Below are 23,377 nucleotides of genomic sequence, written 5' to 3'. Positions count from 1 at the left end.
CACTTCGCCACAGGTGCTCGATCGTGTTGAAAGGTGCAATCACCACCCCCGAATTGCTCTTAAACAGTGGGCGGCAAGAAGGTGCTTAAAATATCAATGTAGGCCTTTGCCATGCAAAACAAGGGGTGCAAGCCCCCTCCATGAGAAACATGACCACACCGTAACACCATCGTCTCCGAATTTTACTGTTGGCTCTACATACGCTGGCAGATGATATTCACCGGGCATTCACCATACTCACATCCTGCCATCGGATATACACATTGTGTACCATGATTCTTCACTCCACACAATGTTTTTCCACTGTTCAATCGTCCAGTGTTTATGCCCCTTACTCCAAGAGAGGCATCGTTTGGCATTTACCGACGTGATGTGTGGTTTATGAGCAGCAGCTTGACCGTGAAATCCAAGTTGTCTCGCCTCCCACCTGTCATAGTAAAATGCAATGGATCCTGATGCAATTTGGAATTCCTGTGTGATGGTCTATTACACATTACGACCCTCTTCAACAGTCTGCTGTCTCTGCTAGCCAACAGACAAGGTTGGCCTGTACTCTTTTGTGCTGTACGTGTCTCTTTACCTTTCCACTTTTAGCCAAAGCAGAAATTTATTCAACTGAGACCCAAGTCATCCATAGTAGCGTGGCTGAGATGATTCAGTGTAAGTATATTACCCATATTATTGCAACTACTCAGCAGTTGAGTCACAATTACAAAATATATTTCTCTGTATAATGTTTCCAGAATGAGATTTTCACTCTGCAGCGGAGTGTGTGCTGATATGAAACTTCCAGGCAGATTAAAACTGTGTGCCCGACCGAGACTCGAAAGTTTGGAAGGTAGGAGACGAGGTACTGGCAGAAGTAAAGCTGTGAGTACCGGGCGTGAGTCATGCTTCGGTAGCTCAGTTGGTAGAGCACTTGCTCGCGAAAGGCAAAGGTCCCGAGTTCGAGTCTCGGTCGGGCACACAGTTTTAATCTGCCAGGAAGTTTCTGTATAATGTGTTTCGAGACTGGAAGTTCCTTCTTCACATTGTATATATAACATCGGATAATAGGTACAAGACTGCTTGGATTGGCCACTGACTGTTAACAAAATACTTATACTTCAGCTGTAAAGTGCCAGAGAATTAAATAGTAGCAATAATTGCCTTGTCAGCTTTGTATTTAGTGCTGCACAGTGGAATACATAGAAGTTAAATGAATACAAAGTGAATAAAGTATGGTATTATACTGAAAAGTGGAAAATCCAGGATAGAATGTAGCAATATAATGAAAAGGATAGTTGCTTCTCGCCATATTGCAGAAATGTTGAGTCACAGAAAGGCACAACAAAAAGACTGTCAGGAAGTTAGCTTTTGGCCAACAAGGCCTCCAAAAGCCTTGGCCTTGCAGAAGTATCAGTCCTTTCAAAAGGCCTCACCTTTTGCCCCACCCCCAAATTCAATCATTTAGGACTTGTTAAAGACTTTCTCTCCTTCTCCTAGTCCCTACAGTGGAAACACTTTTTCGCCGTCAAACATACTAATCAGACTCGACCGAAAACCAATGTCGAACCCTGCCTGGCTTGGTTCACTCCTCCATCCAACCATGATCCACCCAAACTGCCCTCAAATCACCCACTGTTAACTTTCCAGAATTTCTTAACCATAAACCTTGCCTTACCATCATTCACCAAATCCCCAACATGCAAACTAACCTTACATCTGCTGAAAGATTTGGAATCCACCACCTAAAAATGTATCCCAAACTTATTATCCTACCTGCTGACAAAGCTTTTGAACTGCAGTGATTACCTGGCAAAGGACTCCAGAAAACCAGCAGGCTCTCCAGTCTCTCATCAAATCATTAGACCCATCCCAGAGCCTCTCTCCAGAATGCATCTATCTTCTCACCCCTACCACTCCTCACACTTCTACCTTCTTACTAAAATCCATAAACCCAACCACCTAGGACACCCGATCGTGCTCAGTTAATGTGCCCCACTGAGAGAATCTCTGCTCTCATAGACGAACACTTTCGGCATATTACCTGCAACCTACCCTCCCATATGAAAGAGGCTTCCACCGACTCTCCAGTTTCTTTTCCTTTACCACATGGTGCCCTGCTGTCACTATTGATGCCACCTCCCTTTACACTAACATCCCTAATGCCCATAGCCTTACTGCTATTGAACACTACCTTTCCTAATGTCTGACAGATTCCAAAACAACCACCCCCTTCCTAGTCGCCGTGACCGATTGTATCCTCACCCACAATTACTTCTCCTTTAAAGGCATTACCTACAAGCAAATCTGGTGTATGACTGTGAGCACACCCAGAAGCCCATCCCCCTATACAGATTGCTCCAGAACCTCAACACTTTGTCCCCCATTCGCTTCACCTGCTCCTACTCAGCCCGTCAAGCCACCTTCCTCGATATTGACCACCTCAAATATGCCTATATCAGGACCTCTGTACATATCAAACTTACCAACCACCAGCAATACCTCCAGTTCGACAGCTGCCACCCATTCCATACCGAGAAGTCCCCTCCGTACAGCCTAGCCACCCATGGCCGTCACATCGGTAATGATGAGTGGTCCCTCTCGAAATATACCGAGAGTCTCACTGAGGCCTTTACAGATCGTGATTACCCTCCCAACTTTGTACAAAAACAGATCTCCCATGCCTTATCATTCCAGTCACCCAACACCTCCCAGAGTCCCACTGTCCGGCCACAGAGGAGTAGTCCCCTCGTGAGTCAGTACCACCCAGGATTGGAGCAACTGAATTATATTCTCTGACAGGATTTTACCACCTATCATCGTGCTCTGAAATGAGAAATGTCCTGCCCACTATACTTCCCATTCCTCCCCCAGTGATATTCCAGCACCCACCGAACCTACACAATATCCTCGTCCATCCCTACACAACCCCTGCTCCCAACCCCTTGCCTCATGGCTCATTTCCCTGTAATAGACCTAGATGCAAGACCTGTGCCATACATCCTCCCACTACCACCTTCTCCAGTCCGGTCACAAACATCACGTATCCCATCAAAGGCAGGGCTACCTGTGAAACTAGTCATCTGATCTACAAGCTAATTTGCAACCACTGTGCAGAATTCTACATTGGTATGACAACCAACAAGCTGTCTGTCTGCATGAATGCCCACCGACAAACTGGGGCCAAGAAACAACTGGATCAGATGTTAAGTACCCAGAATAGATTCAAACAATGAAACTGGTGATTTACAATTACTCTGTGGGTTCATCAGATGATATCCGTAGTGTTTTTAAGATGACGTTCTGTGACGGTGTTCCTGAACATTTTTCACCTTTGACCAAGAAAGTGAGATGTCCAAAAAGTAATGGACTGGCACCATATTTCCAGAAACACATGTTATAAGCAGCATAATTGTCAAATTTCACAGAATTTCAATGAAACTATCAATGTTAAAGATAAAAAAGAATTACAATCAATCATTACATTTTGGTCACTGTGTAAGTGTTCCAAATCAACATGTCACCTATGAATTGTCTTTTTCAGCAAAGTAGATTGTGAAGTATTACGTCAGAAATTATGTAAAGCATTGTCTGAGGCCATCATGTCCCTAAATAAATGCTTAATACTGTGATCAGCTGGACCTAATGTCAGTAAGTGTTCAGGATTTTGGTTAGTGATGTCCTAGAGACCTGAGGCAGACAGCTTATAGAGATTGGAACTTGCAACGTTCATACACTGCATAATGCCTATGTAAAGGCTTTAGAGAGTTTAAGTAAAGAAGCAGTCAATTTTATGGTCAATATTTAATGTTATTTTGGTGTTTGGCTTGTTCACTGGAAAGAATTTGAAGGAATTCTGTCTTAGCAGTCCACATCACAAGTTTTTGAGTCATACAGCAACAAGATGGCTTACTTGAGGACCTTCAGCCAACAGAATTTTGGAACAGTGGGATGGTATTCAGTATTACTTTTGTAAGCACATACATAAAAAAAAAAGAATTGTGCTACTCTTCAGTTCAAATCCTAAAATACCATTGTAAATGCTTAAAAAAGCTTCAGTGAAAGTAGAACTTCATTTCATAATTTCAACTGCAGAGCTATTCAGTAAGTACACACATTTTCAAAACCAAACATCTTTTATTATTAAGATTCATACAGAAATAGAAGACGTACTTCGTACCTTTTTGGCTTGTATTTTGAAGGTTTCTACTTTGAGAAAAATTGACAGTATTTTCAAAGTTCTTCATAATGAACTCTTTACACTAAATAATTTGTCTCCTCTTGAGCAAGTAGTTGTTAGCAGGCAAGTAACCAAGGAGCTTAGTAAACTAGCACAACATGACAAGTTGTGGTTTCTAAAGAATTACCCAAAACACATCATCACAGCTCATAAACATGTGATGAAAAAGACATGCTTATGAAGTTCACCACTGAAAAGTTTTGTAGGCTTTTAGACCCCAAAGAAAGATAAAGACCAGAACCTGCAGTGACATGGTAAAGGATGCAAAACTGGTGCTGTTCGATGTCTGACAAGATTACTTATTATATAAGTGGAAGGTTCTACAGACTGAAAAGATGACCTAGCTATAGATAACCATTACTGGCAGCAGCACATCTCAAAAAGTGACTCCTCATCCGTATAGTTGAAATAGCCAAATGTTTCACACTTGTAAGGCTTCTCCTACATTATTCCACACACTACGAAAAGGCGAGACAGCAATGACTTAAAGGTTTTTAAACAGCTTTATAACTGTGAGGGATGTTGTGTGACAATATTCCCTTTATTTTCTGTGCCCATCGACTCACAGCTTATCAGGTACGGACAGAAAGTACATAAGAAAGAATGGGAAAGGAAAAGAAAACTTGAATTAGAAGAAAAGGAAAGAGAGGAACAAAACTAAAAACATCTTGAAGGGGAGATTAAAAAGATGAATAACATGAAAAAAATCATTTACCATGAGAGCTATTCAGAAAGAAAAAAGTGTCACCTATCTAAGGAGGCTCAAGAAGAACTTACATCTCAGTCTTTAGCAAAACTGAAGAAAGCACTTGAAAGAATGATTTAAAGGCAGCAAAATTGGCCCAAGATGCACAAATAATGAAAATAGAAGAAAGAGTGAAACAAAGAGATTTGGAAATCATTCAGAGAAATCTCGAGGCAAGAAAATCTAGTAGGATTACTTCATTTTTGCTAAGATTCCTAAGAAACAGTAACCCAAAAATATTTTGTTTATCTTTTGCAGCATTGAAGGGTAGATTGCCATTAGTTGTAAAAATATGATGTAGATTTTGTTTGGGAATTGGGATTGTCAGTACTGATTTACCAATCTACCAACATATGTTAATAAATGTGTATGAAGGGTAAAAATGGCATACCTCCTGTGGGAATAAAGAAATTTATTTTAGTCTTGAGCAGCCTTTTTGGTAGGATATTATCAAAAATGAAAACAATTTATTAGTGCTGTATCAGTTTATTGAAGTAATTTGTAACCTTTTTAAAATATATTGGCGCCTTTTTCAAGTGTCACCATGGCTCCTCACCCAGGATGCTTGATAGTAACATTGCTGGATGATTATAAGAAAAAATTAGAATGGCTTAATACATTAATCGAACTTTTGGTAATCAGTGACAGCCCTCCTCAATCTACGTGACGCTTTGTGTGTAAACAAGAAAGAACTGAGTAGTGTGTGTGTGTGTGTGTGTGTGTGTATACATATATAATTTTTATTTATTTTTTTTTTTTTTACCAGTAAAGTTCTGAAGCACTTTCACACAAAGTGCCAAAGACTAACTTTGCAAAACAATCTGAAACAAAACATAGCAGCAAAAAAACTATGTGAAGTCTTAGTGAGGGAAGGCAAATGAAGGATTTAGATTTGCTTTGAGAGCTCTAAGAAAATGTGTATGTATTGAAGAAACTGTACGTAAGACTAATACAACTTATTCTAAAACTGCTGCTACAGTTATATTGTAACAAATAAGCCCTCGGTCACAAATATTAAGTCAAAATTGACCTTGTTTCGACACTACTATGAGAGTCATCTTCAGAATTAGACTAACTGTACTAAAAAATTAGGTACATAGTACACTAATAAAATTAAAGTTTGTACTGACTCGAAAAGATGCAGTACTTACGAGTCGCATATTAAAAAAGATCTATGTCGGAAAGGCGACGTCATGAACCCTTGTGAGATGGCGAGCCGCTAAGGGCTGCTTGTACTGTGAACAAGGGTTGCAACAAGACTCTAATTTTTTTTTTAATTTTATTAATGTACTATATACCTAATGTTTTAGTACAGTTAGTCTAATTCTGAAGACGACGCTCATAGTAGCGTCGAAACCAGGTCAATTTTGACTTAATATTTGTGACCGAGGGCTTATTTGTTACAATATAATTCGGACACGGTCACTGAACCTTAGCAGCTATGTTCAAAGTTTTATGCTGCTACAGTGATTAGGTTTTAAGTCAGTGTGAGGAGGACATGAAGAAAATTGCACACTGCTAACACCATAACTGGTTCAGTTTATAAAAAATGTACAGATATATGCAAAGGCAAGGCTAAAAGAAAGACCACAGTAAAATGATTGAAACTGAACCACCACAAGGTATCAAGTGAGGAGATATGAAACTTAAGTTGGAAGGGATCAAAAAATAAATCATTGTTTGCAACCATAAGAAACATAAAAACTGAAATGGAAAAATCAAATAAGTGTGGCAAGGAAAAAGAATTCACCACCTGATAGATGAGAGAAGTGTGGAACCTTTAAACTGTAGAATCTTGAGAGAAGAGGACTACATCAGGTCAAACAAAACTGGAGCTTAACTGATGACGTCACTGATGATTCAGCCACCATGAATCTGTGCAGATATAAATAAATAAAAAAATAATAAAGTAACACATGTAAAGGATCTGAAGTGGCTGTATAGATTGCTCTGTACAGTTTAATTGCATGGCAAGATACTCGTACATAAGAGCAAGATACCTCTAACATGTAGCACCAGAAAGATACATGCCAATGATGAGCCCTCAGTTGTGTAATAATTTTTCTTTCAGTGAGACTGAAAGTTCTCTGTCTTGGAGAAGCAGCTAAATAAACACAAAGCTGGAAGAATAACATCATGATTATAAGCTAAAAAGAAATCAATAGTTTACTCAAACTTTTGTGCGTATATGTTCCTCATGTATTGAAATAGAACAACTATCCATGCACTGCATCATTGCTTCTCTTCTCACTAATCCTGAACTGTGAGGAATCTGAAAAGTCAGACAGACAGTGTCTTTTTCAACCTCTGCTGTCAAACAACATTTAAAGAGCAGCAGTGTTTGCAGTGCTACTGTTGAATGCTGGTTTTTTTTTTGAAAGTAAGTGACAAAACAGGTCTTAGACTGTCATAGAATCCAGAATGGACAGTCATATTTAAACATATGTTATCATTTACAGGGCAAACCTGAACGTTAGACAAAATTTCAGTTTGTTCGACGATATTTTCTGAGTATTTTGATATAATGTTCTCGTGGTCTCTTTTGACTTGTTTCAAAGTGATTGCATTTAATGTGATTTCTGACCCCCTTTCATCCTAGTATCTGTATTGTACTGATACTATATAACAATGGAATGCACTCGGTATGTGCTGAGTATCTTGTTCGAAAACTTGGTACATTGAATCATGGTACTTGCTGTTGACAACAGCTATGCCCACTTAACTCTTCGCCCTCAAATTTGCATTAAATACTACCCAATGCTGCCTTGGGTTTTATTTTCAGCAGTGTTAGCTGTGTAATAACAGTAATACACAGCAATATTGATAGATTTACTGACAAAGAGTTGGCTTATAAGCAATGAAGGAACAGCATGATGATGCTATGCAGAGCTGTTTCCGCAACAACGGCAACCACATCACATTAGTTTCATCTATGTGTTGCTGTATTACTCTGTACTTTGTGTTACACATTTTAGTGGTAGCATATTACAGGTTTTTCACTGTTGTGAAGGTGTCTTCACAGGCACAAAAGTAATTGGGATAACAAACAAAATCAATCATACTTACATTATTATTTTGTAATGAGCCACTGGATACCATGGGTCCCTTATATCAAAATACTTAGAAAACATCCCGAAAAATCATCAGAAATTTTGTCAGAGTTCAGGTTCCTCCTTTACATCAGTTTTCATTTGATAGATACAAGGTGTGAAGAACAAGACCTGTGACTAACTTGTGTTGGGACCCTTCTTGTTAATGTTGTGTATTAACGACCTTGCAGACAATGTTAATAGTAACCTCAGACTTTTTGCAGATAATACAGTTGTCTATAACGAAGTACTATCTAAAAGCAGCTGCACAAATATTGTCATATCTTAGTAAGATTTCAGAGTGGTGCAAAGATTGACAACTTGGATTAACTATTCAGAAATGTAAAATTGTGCACTTGACAAAAAAAAAGTGGCATCTTATGACCGCAATATCAGTGAGTCACAGTTGGAATTGGTCAACTCATACAAATACCTTGATGTACCAGTTTTTAGGAGGTATGAGATGGAATGATCACATAGGCTCAGTTGTAGGTAAAGCAAGTGATAGGCTTCAGTTCATTGATAGCAATCAGTCTACAAAGGAGATTGCTTGCAGAACACTTGAGTGACCCATTCTAGAATATTGTTGAAGCATGTGGTACCCATACCAAATAAGGCTGAGAGGATATTAAAGTTCTAGAAAGAAGGGCAGCACGAATGGTCATAGGTTTGAAACTTCCTGGCAGATTAAAACTGCGTGTTGGACTGAAACTCGAACTCAGGACCTTTGCCTTTTGCGGGCAAGTGCTTCTGTAAAGTTTGGAAGGTAGGAGGCGAGGTACTGGCAGAAGCAAAGCTGTGAGGATGGTGCATGCGTCATGCTTGGGTAGCTCAGATGGTAGAGCACTTACCCGCGAAAGGCAAAGGTCCCAAGTTCGAGTCTCGGTCCAGCACACAGTTTTAATCTGCCAGGAAGTTTCGTATCAGCACACACTTCGCTGCAGAGTGAAAATCTCATTCTGGTCACAGGTTTGTTTCACCCCTGAGAGAATGTCAAAGAGATGCTGAAAGAAGTGAACTGGCAAACACTTGAAGATGGCACAAACCATCTTCTGAAAGCATACTAAGTAAGTTTCAAGAACCAACTTTAAGCACTGGATTTAAAAATTTGCTACAACTCCCTGTGTACTGCGCTCATAGGGATCACAAAGACGACATTAGTCTAATTACAGAGTGAACAGAGATGTTTAAGGAATCATTCTTCCTGTGCTTCACACATGAGTGGAACAAGAAAAAGGCCTAATAACTGATACAATTGAAACTACACTATGCCATGTACTGCACAGTGGTTTGCAGAGAAGAGATATTGAAAAAAAAAGTATCTCTTTTTGACAGCACTACATGAATGAGGTGAATCTTAATCCCCACAGACCTATTACATGGAAAACCTATGTTACTGTATGAATAATATTTGCATGTTTTCCTATGTATTGAGAATGAGTGTGGTAGTGTGTAACAAAGATGATCAGACATCCTAATAATTATGATTTGTTTCTGAAAGCCTAAAGTAAGTTAATATGGTAAACACTTGATGTGTAATTTTCAATAGCATAATTTCAACGAAAATGACTTACTTTTACATACGTACATTGAACTGTTTAAGTACATTTAAATTTTATACACAGTTACCTAACATTGCAATGGGTAAAATAAAACTGAAAAATAAAGTTGTTGGTAGCAGTGGAAATCGAACCTGGACCAACAAATTACCAGCCAGTGCAGCTAACCAGTTGCCCACAGAGCTGTTACTGCAACCACACCTCAAAAACCTCTCATGCTCTATGTGTGTACAGTACTTTACACACAATTTCAAAGAAACTTATTGACCTGCTGCTGTGAGCAGTGTAGCACTGACATTGCTGGAAGGGATGTGTCACATCAGAGCCTGCACAGTTGAGAACAGACAGCTGACCTGAGCCGCTTGTAGTTCGGTTGATTGTCATTTCAGCACTCGACAGTGGTTTCTAGTTATCGCAGAGAGACCACTATGAAAAACATTTTCATCTGTTTTATTTGCATACCAGCACACATTCAAAGAGGAATGGCGTAACTGTAGTGTGATTTCTGGCTCACATTCAAAGAGAAATGGCGTTATTTTAGTGTGATATGTACTCTGTGCTGTAGCACATTAGCACAGGATACTGGCTGACACTGTTCTGTTCTCTTAATTTGATTTTTTTTCCTTCAAAATCTTATGTTCATTTTCTCTTTTGTGAAGGTAAACTGGAGAAAGCGCAACACGAGGTGCACACTTGACATACCTGTGCATTTTTATGGGTGAAATGATCTGCAATCCAGTATTTGAATTCCTCTATTTTTAATTGTATGCCATTTCCACCCTTTCTTTTCTTAATTATTCTGATTCATCAGCTGCTGCTTGCAAGTTTTTGGAGTACTAGCAAGAAAATTGCTTCATGATAAGAGTCATTGCAGATTGTCTTGCTATTGGTCATTATTACAAAAATTTGAAATGTACAATTTGTATTTTGCTGTTGCAGCTGGGCAGTGAGTTGGGTTTTCAGTGAACTGCTCTTATTAACGTATCTTACTGTGTGTGAGATTTATGGTTGACAACATGGATTTATTTAATAAGAACAGAAATAACTGTTTTGTGAACACAATAAAGATGAATGAAACAGAAAATTGTTATTTAAAAATCATATTTTCAGACCCATATTCAGTGCTTTTTACATTGGGAACTGCTATTCCCTGTAGGAATATTTAATTTCACATAAATGTGTTATGGGTGTGTCATTCAATGAAACAGATGGTATACAAACAATGGAGTGAGTGTAGTATATAGTGGAGGCATTGAGTGGTCAGCATACACGTAAATCTTTTCTTCTTTTACATGTGCCTGTGTCCTGCAGTTTTCGCAGGGTCGGCATGGTTACGATCGGATTGGGCAGGGTTAATTGAAGGGGTGGCCAGATGCCCTTCCCGTCTTCAACCCGTACCCCCCAGGACGGAATCAGTGTACCCCAGCTGTCTGCATCTAGTGTAAACCATAAAATAGTGCAAAAGTGTTTCAAATATCTGCGAGTCGTGTAACTAAGGCGGGACGTGGGGACAAGCCCAGTATTCACCTAGTGGGTTGTGGAAAACCGCCTAAAAACCACATCCAGGCTGGCCGGCGCACCGGCCCACATCGTTAATCTGCTGGGTGGATTCGATTCAGGGTCGGCGCGCATACCCGAGTCATGGAAGCAGCGCAGCAGTGCATTAGCGCTCTTGCCTAACCTGGCATGTCCAACATAAACATACATAAGTTAGAAATAATTGGTAAGCTTTCAGACATTGTCATGGCTTCTAGCAAACTATTGTACTGAAGGCAGTTTTTCTTCCATCTTCAGATATAGATCCTGGCAGCTGTTTTTACACCAGGCTTAGCACTGATTGATTGCTGGTATAATGTCCCAGAAGAGGCTGGTATAATGTCCCAGAAGAGAACTTCCAAGTTATGACAGTGCTTTGTTTACGAAACAGTTTCAACAGTGTATGGTCACAGAATCATTTTTTCTTTAATTGATTGTATTTATCGGGTTTAACAAATTATTTCATGTTTTTGAGTAACCTGAATAAATGTTATCTGTGACACCAATAAATATAATTGGTAGGCAAATTTTTATTTTCAATATAACATTGAAAAACTATGAAACAAGACAAAAGTAAGCAACTAACACCAAAATTGACAACAAGTAACACCAAAATTGGTCATAAAATAAAATTTTTTCCTGTGCCTAGCAGTTGATTAGTAGTCAATGGAATCAGTCGTAAGTGGTACCTATGGACAGCCATCAAAAGTGACTTATGACAATGAACTCGCAAATTTAGTGATTGAAAGTTTCATTGGAAGATTCCGTGCTGACAGTTGTTCCTCTCACACATAATTGGCAAATGAAATTAGAATGCAAAAAAATGATATTGTGATGTAATGTAGGAATTCAGCAGTCAGGCTTCATGGTGTGACACACTATCAACTGTTGGCTGTATTATCCTCTGCTGATACAATAACTAAACATCAATATGAAGTCACATATGGTTAACCACTGTACTCCCAAACATTAGTATCAGCTTTATCAAACTAGAGCTGCATCTGTTTAATTATGTTATTCCTCAGTTACTCTCAGCAGTCCATGTGCCATTTATTCCAGTACCCTCACTTTAGGAAAAATCTTTACGGTACCAGGCATCAAATACGGGTTGTTCCTATGTCAGTCAAAGTTACTAAACAATCAGCTAACAGGAAATTTACAATACTATGATATGATACATGCAATGTTTTGTGTCTTGTGTAGTTGATCATCAAAATTACTGGCACCTGGTTAATAGTACTGATGACTGAGGAAGTATGTCTTGGCAAGGACACTACAAGGTACCAAAAATCTTGATCCACTGCTACCCACAACTTCCTGGGTACTGGGTCCAAGATGTATACCTCTCAAATAATATTATCCCAGATCTAAGTATGGTCACCATAAGGGGAAGGGAAGGAAGAGTATACAAGCATCCTTATATTCACTGAGTTTCCTGAAATCACAATGATAAAATTCCAAGGTGGTGATGCGATGTTTTGTGTTGGTGAAGACACAAGTTGCTTGTGAAGTTCTGTAGATCAGGCTATTCCAATGTTGCCCCATGGGGTGCTAGTAGTATAGACTACCCAACAGACAGCCCAATTGCACAACAGTTTTTTCTTATGTCACATGTGCAAGATGTTTCCCCACCCCTTGCCCATGTGCTCTCGGCTGAGGCCTACTATTGTATAGTTTATGTTCCAGCTGCTAGACAGCCTGCGTGTGAATGGTTTGCCCACCTCTGCACACAGGTGCCTAGCTGCCTGTGCATGAGGCTCAAGCTGGAACAACCTGCTGTGGATGAAGGAGCAGATGTTCATGATCTGAGGATTCCTGTTCCCCTTTGCAGTAGAGAGACAACAGCAAATGTGCCATGATACCCTCCGTGTCTCATGTAAAATTCCCCCACATGAAAATGTGGCAAGTGAGATACACCATTGTTATTGGCATGTTCCACCATGTGGCATGATACGTCAGTCCTGGCAACCTTATACTATGTTTAGAACCTACAATGACAGTGTTTGTATGCCCTGTGATGTGTGGCGAATAGAGGTGCATGTGTAATGTAGCAACTTCTGTACCCATAGTTGACTCAGTTCTTCCTTAAATAAATAATTTATAGTTTTACCTCAATTTCATTTGTTATGTGTCAGAGATTTCTCATCCTTTTCTTTCCCCTTGTTAGTTAAATACAGTATTCATTAATAAAGTTAGTGATTTCGTTTTCATATCTTGACAATGAGACTGAAATGGCTTATATAGAGAGTGTCTAGGTATACGCATAAATCTTGTTTTATCTTCATCATTTACTTCACAGGTATTGATTTCTCTTTGATGATTTCTGTTTTAGAATTCATGGTATTTTTGTATGCTCAGATGTTCATTTGTGTCACTAACTTTGGTAGTTCACCATGTGGTGAGAATGTTTGTGATGGCTCTCTTTAGTATCATATTTCTACCTTATCAAGCCTGGTACTCTGGTTTGTCATTTGACTCCTTTTAATTGATGTGTTAAATAATAGGATATTTTCAACTGCATGATGATATAATAACTGGTCTGGATTACAGTATCTCTCATACCTGTCTCCACTTCATCTTTTAAATTTAGTTTACAAATCTCAATCCATTGGCCACTATGAGATGCCGTAGTGTTGCCTACACAACCTCTATGTACAAGTCAACTGTGTTTGTTTATTATAGCCTAAATTTTAATTTGGGAGAATGACTGTTCATTCCCACATCCGGCCATCCTGATTTAGGTTTTCTGCGATTTCCCTAAATCTCTCCAGGTAAATGCCGGAATGGTTCCTTTCAGAGGGCATGGCCAGCTTCCTTCCCCATCCTTCCCAAATCCGATGAGACTGATGACCTCGCTGTCTGGTCTCCTCCCCAAAAACAACCCAACCCCAACCCTAAATTTTAATTATTCCCTGAATTGACTCAGTAAATTAGTCAGACACCTCAGTGCTTTTGAGCTATCCACTGCACTGACCATTTTGAGTTAATTCTCTCTACAGTTCATACAAAGATGACATTGTTCCCTCTGCAGATAAAGCCTGTTGGCAATTAAATTTCAACTACATTGTTGTCTTGTTGGTAGTTAATTATAATAAATCACCTCATATGCTTTCAGGTCATGTAGCAGGGATCTCAATATCAGTGGGAGATTTGCTGCAATCTAATTTATTACAGTTACAGAGATTTGGCACTCAAAATACGCATTAATGATACTTGTGATTACACAAGAGATTGATTTGTTGTTACTCGCTAGCTTAAATGGTGCTCTCAAAGCCAAATAGCTAGTGGGAGTTGCAGAAGTACAGTGCACTAGGTGTATGAATAGGCTGTTCCAGCACTACACTGTAGGGCATGGACACTGCCAAGTGCCCCTCAGCTCACTTGTAGCCAGGTGCAGCTAGTATAAAGCACCCACCAATCGGCCCTATTACACTGTTCAGTGCGTGTATGAACCACTCGTCCAACCCTGCCCTCATGCGTGTGGCTGGTGCAAAACTTTCATGTAGGTTATGGTGTGGCAACATTATTAGCTGTCTGGCTGCCCACCAGCTGGAACAGCCTGTCATAGAGGAAGCTAGTGACTTATTAAGTATCACTACTACAAACACTGAAGAGATAATGGGGCTAAAATTTATGGAGGAATTTCAAATATTTATTTCACTGATGAACAACTCACAATGACAAAGCTATTTGCGGTTTCTCTATTGAATTTCTCCTTGCGAGACATGGTAGTAGAGCTTGAGTGACTGTGGGTACTAGTTGGCATATTGAGCTTGGAGTCTTTTGTGATTTGGTGTGGTTTCATGTTAGAGATGTTTGATTCCTGAAATTTTTGTTGTATGTGATTCTGCTGGACTTTGCATTCTGGAATAATATGTAAATGGTGTCTCGGAAAGAAATAGCAGCCCTTTACATATGGTTTTAATTTACATACTGGAAAGCTAGAACAAAAATAATAATGTTTCTAATGAAGCTCTAGTTTCTGTGAAATGTAGTGCATTACTAAAATGAAATTGCAGCAATAGCATAACAAGACAAAGATAAGTCAAATTTAGTGGCCGAATGGAAAATTAATTTTCAGGAGAGTTATAGACTGAAATAATATGTAAAAACTCCAGTCTCGCAAACTTTTTTAAGGACAGTTTGGACCTACTAAACAAAAGAGAAACATTATTATTTTTGTTCTAGCTTCCCAGTATGTAAATCAAAACCATATGTAAAGGGCTACTATTTCTTTCCTCAAGGTCCTTACTCCCATCCTAAAGCAATGCAGGACATCATATGTATTTACAATTGTGAATGTAACAATTTGCAATGAGAAGATATGTGGATTTTTAAACTGTTCTACTTTTTTATTTAATAGTGTCCCCTATTAATATGTGTGTTGCTGTTACTGATGTATTTTGCTCTTCACTATGTGGAAGCTTTTACCATGATGATCTCCCATGAAGCTGGTAACCCACCTTACATGTTGCGCAATTGTCTTGTTCTTAAATTTACTCTGCATTGCTTGTTTTCTTCTTCCTGTTTTCTGTTATTTATCTCGTAGCTCACATCTACCCTACAAGTATTTATAGAGTTTGAATCAAATGTCTGTAGCTGTCCTCAAGGGAACAGCATGTATTGATTGATTCATATGACGAAGTAAGGAATGCAAGTAATTTTATATCATTACTGTGTTCTTTACAAATAAAGGTCAAATATGTGACATAATATGCACCATACTCTTGTATTCTTCTCACGAAAACTGTATAAACAGCATCTTGTTCAGCTGTTTTGTGATGAATCAAGATGCAGGAATATTTTCTAGAACCAGTAGGTACAACTGTGCCTCACATACAGACGTTAAGCTGTTTCAGTAGTGATGTCAAACTTGGCAGCCCCATGATATTTTCTTGAAAGGAATATATTAAATGTTGGATCATGTTTCTCTTTCCCTTACCCTCTTCTCACGCCACTCTCCCCACTCAAAATCCTTGTTTCGCCTGTTGTCAAATTTCATATTTATGCTTAACAATGTAAACACAATAGCACACTACACAAGTATTCATCAGTCATCTACATGATGGTTCCATGTGTGCTGTATAGCTTCTATAAGCCTTTTCTCATTCCTTAAATTCACTTTACATAAAAATAGATTGGTTTTTCACAGTTGTAATAATATTCCTAATAATTTCGTGACTGAATTAATTAAGGTGTATTTTCAAATGCTTGCCAAAATGAAGTATCGAAGAAGTCAGCATTATTCAAATGACTGATGAAAAATGGTTTCATTTTCCTTACCTGGACATAAAAGAAAAGTATTACACAGCTGGATATTTCTCTGTAGAACTATTTCTTGACTTCGTGTTGCTTACTAATGGTCTCATGGAAGAATAGTTGTAAATTAAGCATAAGGCACCTGGTGAAGGTGGAAATATTGTAAAAGTCTGAAGATAAATAAAAAGTGCACTGTTGTAGTTGTATCTTCATGGGGAAAAAATTATTTGGCTTTAAAACTGTTTAAAGTGGTTTGTTCTCACCTTAATGTGAATTAATTCTTCCTTTCTAATACACAAAGCTATATTTTCACTTCCTGTCCAGAGAAGTCTCTTTTGGATCAGTGATATTCTTCTGTCCGTGGTATTGTGAGTTATTAAAAATATTTCTGATTGTAAATTTTGAAAGGAAGAAAATGGAACTGCAGAACCTCTGGCAACATGTTGCAGTGCTGTCTCAGTGCTCATAAGAAATCTTAGAGGGTATTAGCAGCTGTAACTAACAAGCTCCAAAACCATAGTTTCTTATAGCCTCATTGTGGCATTTGCATATTAGTGCTGAAGTGTTGTATTACCACCACCTACTTCTTTGGCAGTTCTTCATATTGATTTTGTCAGAGATGGCAGTGCGTCACCATCCCTGCAGTTTCATTATATGCCATAATCTGTTGAGAGCATGAGGGTAAAATGGAGAGGAGAGGATCTTGTGTGTGGAGACCAGGCTGTAATAAATATTGTAATCTGGTAATTTCATTCCTGGTTGTGTGGGCATTATCTCCGTAAATTTTCTTGTAGTTCAGTGTGTATTATTTGAGGAGTACAAGGTTCCAGGATGTGATGCTTGTATCTTTTAAGTGGTCAGAGATGCTAGAATTTTCCAGACAATATGCATCCTTGTGTGCACCTCACCAAATCTGCATTGTGATGAACACAGCATAGGACTGTATAAATGTATTGCAACATTGATGGGAACATTTCAGGGTCCAAGAGACTTCTGTATTTGTGTTAATAGGGTACAACTATTCAGTGGAGTTGTATATCTTTGTTCTGTGGAAGTACTCGGGCACAGTCAGCATAACTGTGTTTTTGCCTGCAAACAGTGATAGCTGCTCAGTTCATATAAAGCTGCACACAATTTATCAATTGTCTGGCTTTGTGCATGCCAACAGTGTAACTCTCTTCAAAACTGTCTAAAAGCAGTGAGCATTTAATGCATGTACAAGTTTTTTGTGCAAGACTCAGGAGTAGAAAAAGGATCCCTATGTGGAGTCAGCCCCCAATAATGCTAGTGTGCCAAGAGCACAGCACCTAAAACATGTAGATTGGTATAGTGAACTCCTCTTTGGAAGGCTTAAGGCTCGAATTTGTCTGGCACAGGAAGATTTTCCATGGTTTCTCTAATCACTTATGGCTAATGCTACTTACTTTCTTTGAAAAGAATATGTCCCATTACCTTCCTAATCAAAGATATTGCTATGTTTCTTATGGCCTCCTCATTGAGAGAATATTAACTTATAATCTTCTTTCATTCATTCTTCAGCAGACGTCTTTCTATGGGTGTAGAGATTTCCATTCTTGTCAATATATTAATCAAAGATTGCATACTAGAAATCTTTTAAGTTAGGAACTGTGATATTTCAGTACCATTTCAGTCTACACTCTGGAATATCAGTTTCAATACAAAAAAGAAAAATTATTTCCCATTTACTCAGTATGAAATTTATTTAGCAGTAAATTGCTGTTGTACATTGTAGAGTAATTTATTGATTGTTTTTTTAAAATATTATTGCATGCTTTATTTGAATACAGGTGTGTCCATATTCTGGAGATGCAATCATCCTTGCTCTGATGCGGATCCAAGCAACTGTAAAGGCGAAAGGGACAATAACATGTGTGAGGTTAGTCAGTCTCAAAAAGCTAATATTTTACCAAGCACAATCATGGAATGAGTCAGACAAAAAGTTATTTTGGTTTTAGGATATCATTATAAGCAAATAAAATGCAGTTTGAAACATTTCTGGTGCCAGAGAAATGTAACACCTCAATAATAGTGTTGCATGAGAGTAATTTTCCTTACTTCTCAATTTTTCTCAGCCACAGTTTGATTGTTATTGGAACATACTAAAGCATATCTGAAACCTACATAAGTCAGCATCATTTCATGAAATGTGGTTGCACGATTTCCTTTTGGTGCTGTAATATTTTGTTTGTCAGACGACTGTCGCTGGTGGGGAGACAAAAGTACTGAAAGTAGGTGAAAAGAAGTCTCCTTTATCAGTAGCAGAAGAGGAGAACAAGACATACCTTCCCACAAAATCAGAAGCAGCACACACACAATATTATACGGAAAGGAATTATTCTGTTGATTATAACCTCTCCACTAGATTGTTACTACATTTCTCATCCTAATTGCAGTGTGCATGTGCGCGCGCGTGCCACACACACCCACAAAGCTAAGTTGCTAGTTTTCTTTATATTTTTGGTTTTTGCAATTGGATTATAGGTGTAGACTAACTGTTTTGTTCACATACTGCTCCTTGCCTAAATGTTCTTTTCTTCGTGTGCGTTCCTACTCATTTATTTTACATGGTATTTATTTACACTCTTGAGCATTTGAATTAGATTTAGCTTTGTTGAAGTGGTCATGCTCTTGTTGTCACACAAATGCAACAGTGCAGTGTCATATTGACTGAGTGCAAGCATCACAGTCAAGCTCTAGATAGGCAAGACGTGATATCAGTGCATTTGATTGCAACCATACTGTGGGTGATTGACATATGTGACATTCAATTCTGATGTCACTTAGGCTTTGGTCTTTTAACATACCGTAATCTCGGAATGTACTGTGTGTACACATAGATATATGGAAAAATATTACTAGCAGAATCAATCTTCATGGACCACACCATGTTAATAGGGACCTCCATTGACTATCACAGATTGTAACAATGGATACACATGACACAGTGCAGCAAATTACTTGACAGTCCAGTAAGCCACCACCCAGCAAAGTTACCTTTGCATACGTTACTTACTGATAAGTATCATGAGTGTGCTCTGTGATATATTCTGTGGCACAGACTTTCAGGTTAATGAAGGTTGTTATTATTGTCTATAAGAAGTGAATTTAAAGTGTGTCCAGTCAGGACTTAAAGAAAGAGTCAAAGATTTTATGTGATGTCGTCCAAAGAGCAAGGTGCCAAAGCAAGGCTGATATCTCACAATGCAACCACAAGAGAAGGTAATCATTGCAAGCCACTTCGATGAATGAACAATACAGGCATACCCATGCCCAAATATGTTTGGCTACACTGCTGCAACCATTCTTCTACTTACGGCCAAACACAGCCCCATTCATCCCAGTCCACACTCATCTACTAAGCTGACAGCATCGTCTTCTACTAGGCCAGCTTTGTAATCAATGTATTCGGCAGAACTCTACATAACAGTTATTGTTAAATGTACTCTGAGTGAGAGATTTGTATTTTGTCTGTATCAAGTGACATGTTAATGTTCAGAGACAGTTGTAAATACTCACAACACCCCTGTTGGAACAAAGTGTAAAAAGTTAAGTAATTCTTCTTATCTATGTTATAATAATGTGAATATAATATTTTATGTATCATATTATCCACTCAGTCTGGTGTAAAGAACCCACCATTGTACTGACTAGTGTCTTTTCATCTTGTATAGCACTGTGCCTAACATTGCACTGAAGTAGATTATTCATTGCGCACATTCCATCTGACCTTGGGTGTTTGCAGAGATGTACAAAATGTACAGTGTGTTCAGTGCTGTAACGTAGTTACCAGAAGAGCACACTAAGGTAGATGTACAAACTCTGTGATGTCAAGGACTTGACACTAGTTGACTATTTCAAACAAAATAATGGTGGTTAGGCGGGGAGAAGGCTTGAATTTTGTTGAACATCCACAGAGGGAATGTCATTGTTCCATGTAGATCTGTCTGTGAAGTGTGAATGGCTGTTCAGCTTTTCCAGAACAATAGTAATATTAACTGAACACTGTTGAATGGCTGTGACATTTATCTTCTGGGAGACAGTTTTTTAGATTATTAAGAACTAAAAATCTGAAGTTATAATATAATTATTCAGTACTTTTCAAAAATTACTTGTAATCCAATAAGTAAAATAATGGGAATAGAAAATGTGAAAAACTCTGACGATCTGCTACATCTACATCTATACTGCACAAGCCACCAAACGGTGTGCAATGGATGATACTTCAGGTATCACTATCAGTTGTCGCTCTCCTGTTTCATTAACAAATGGTAAATGAGAACAACTCTCTTACGAGCTTGAGTTTCTCTGATTATTTTTTCCCCAAATCATCATCATTTCAAGAATGTATGTGAGAGGAAGTAATATGTTGTCTGACACTTCTTGTAACATACACTCATGGATGGCTAACAGTAAACATTTCAGTGATGCAAAATGCCATTGTTCAGCGTCTGTCACTGGAGTTTGATGAAAACCTTCATAATGCTTGTATGCTTACTAAATGAAAATATGACAAAATATACCACTGTTCTTTGCTGCTTTTCTGTCTACAGTATTAATCCTACTAGATAATGGTTTCAAACTGAAGACCAATATTTAATAACAGGTAAGGATTTGTAAGCTACCTGTTTCATGAGTGAATCCCATTTACTTAGACTTCTTCCATTGAATCTCAATCTGGTGTCAACTGTGTACCTATAACTAGTTTTATGTAGGTATTCCACTTTAGGTTGCTTTGTATGCCTAGTACTCAGTGTTTTACAGTTGTTTCCATTGCCAGTGAATGATCACCAGTCATATAATTGAACACTAATGATTCTTTCTATCTTTTCATGTGCAACATACTACATTAATTTATAATAAGGGTTACTAGTCAGTTCCAGCACTAAGCAATCATACTTTATGGCCTTCCAGCATTTCACTGCAGTTTCCTGGCATGGCACCTTTCATACATAAAACAGGCTTGTGAGCTTATATGTTAGGTGAAAAGTAACAGTCATATAATCATCCACTGGCCTAAGACCGAAGTTAACTTTCACATCCAATGATTTCACTGTATTTAGAATGAAATGTAGAGCTTTAGCTGCTGGGAAGTCCTCAGTCCAGTCAAAAAGATGGTCTGTTATTTGATAAGCTTCTATTTTGTTCACAACACAACAGTGTGGAATTGTACTGGATGCATTCGAGAAGTCAAGGAACTTGTTGTAACCTGGGCACCATTGTACACTGCCTTCTGGATTCATGTGTGAGCAGGGAAGGCAGAGATTCATGAGATTGTTATTAATTCTTCCAGAGAACATTTTTTTGTCTTAAAATTGTTATAATATGTGACCATCTACAGCATATTGAAGTCAATTAATTATCTTTTTATACCTGGGATTCACAGTCATGTACAACTTTATAAAAGACATCATGTTTATGCCAGTGACTGTAACACTTTATTTTACAATTGCAATTTCGCCCTTTGGCCATTATCATTGCATTTGATAATGGCCTAAGGCTGAAACTGCAATCATGAAATAAATAAAGTGTTACAATCACTGGCGTAAACATGATGTCTTTTATATATACAAAAAAAAAAAAAATTGAAGTCAGTATGGGAGCATAAAACATTCTACAGCATATTGAAGTCAGTGATATACACATACACTGAGGTGACAAAAGTCATGGGATAGTGACATGCATGTACACAGGTGGCAGTAATTCCACATAGAGAAGGTACGAAAGGGCAGTGCATTGGTGGAGCTGTCATTTCTATTCAGGTGATTTGTGTGAAAATGTTTCTGATGTGATTATGGCCACACAGTGGGAATTAACAGGCTATGAATGCAGAATGATAGTTGGAGTTAGAAGCATGGGACATTCCCTTTCAGAAATCATTAGGTAAGTCAATGTTCCGAGATCCACAGTGTCAAGAGTGTGGTTAGAATACCATATTTCAGGCATTCTCTCTCACCACAGATAACACAGTGGCCAATGGTCTTCCCTTAATGACTGAGAGCAGTGGCGTTTGTGTAGAGTTGTCAGTGCTAATAGACAAGCAACACTGTGTGAAATAACCACAGAAATAAATGAGGGGTGTACGATGACCATATCCATTTGGACAGTCCAATGAAATTTGGCATTGGGCTATGGCAGTAGATGACTGGCGCGAGTGCCTTTGCTAACAACATGACATTACCTGCAGTACCTTTCCTGGGCTCGTGAGCATATCAGTTGAACCCTAGACGACTCTAAAACCACAGCCTAGTCAGATGAGTCGATTTCGGTTGGTAAGAGCTGATGGTAGGGTTAGTGTGTGGTGCAGACCCTACAAAGCCATGGATCCAAGTTGTCAACAAAGCCCTGTGCAAGCTGGTGGTGACTCCATAATGGTGTGGGCTGTTTTCACATGGAATGGACTGGGTCCTCTGGTCCATCTGAACTGATCATTGACTGTTAGTTGTTATGTTCTGCTACTTGGAGACCATTTGCAGACTTCATGTTCCCGAACATGGATGGAATCTTTATATATGACTGTGCATTTGTCACCAGGCCACAATTGTTTACAATTGGTTTGAAGAACATTCTGGATAATTTGAGTGAATGATTTGGCCACCTAGATCACCCGACATGAATCCCATCGAGCATTTATGGAATGTAATTGAGAGTTCAGTTAGTACACAAAATCCTGCACTGGCAGCACTTTCACAATTATGGATGGCTATAGAGGCAGCATGGCTCAATATTTCTGCAGGGAACTTCCAACATCTTGTTAAGTCAATACCACATACTTGCTGCAGCACACTGGGCAAAAGGAAGTCTGATACGATCATTGTATAACAACGCATATCTGTCGGATGGTCCTTCGTGAAAATGTGACTGCCTTGCTCCTTTTTTCAGTCTCTTGGAATGCTTCATTGCTCCAATGATGTATATTCAATAGCTGTTAGAAAGAGAACCAAGT

The 23,377-nt window shown here is 38.6% G+C and overlaps 1 protein-coding gene across 1 annotated transcript in view; it reads left to right on the top strand.

Moving 5' to 3' along the window:
- The window catches only part of LOC126470155 (uncharacterized), a 123,599-nt gene that overhangs the window by 63,150 nt on the left and 37,072 nt on the right, over positions 1-23,377 (top strand). The window contains exon 8 of the mRNA XM_050097773.1: positions 18,222-18,310. Coding sequence (XP_049953730.1) covers positions 18,222-18,310 — 89 coding nt within the window. The remainder of the gene's footprint in view (positions 1-18,221; positions 18,311-23,377) is intronic.

Source organism: Schistocerca serialis, chromosome 3 (assembly GCF_023864345.2).
Source record: "Schistocerca serialis cubense isolate TAMUIC-IGC-003099 chromosome 3, iqSchSeri2.2, whole genome shotgun sequence".
Taxonomy (NCBI): domain Eukaryota; kingdom Metazoa; phylum Arthropoda; class Insecta; order Orthoptera; family Acrididae; genus Schistocerca; species Schistocerca serialis.
The sequence above is the reverse complement of the archived record's forward strand: the minus strand, read 5'-3'. Positions and strand labels throughout refer to the sequence as shown.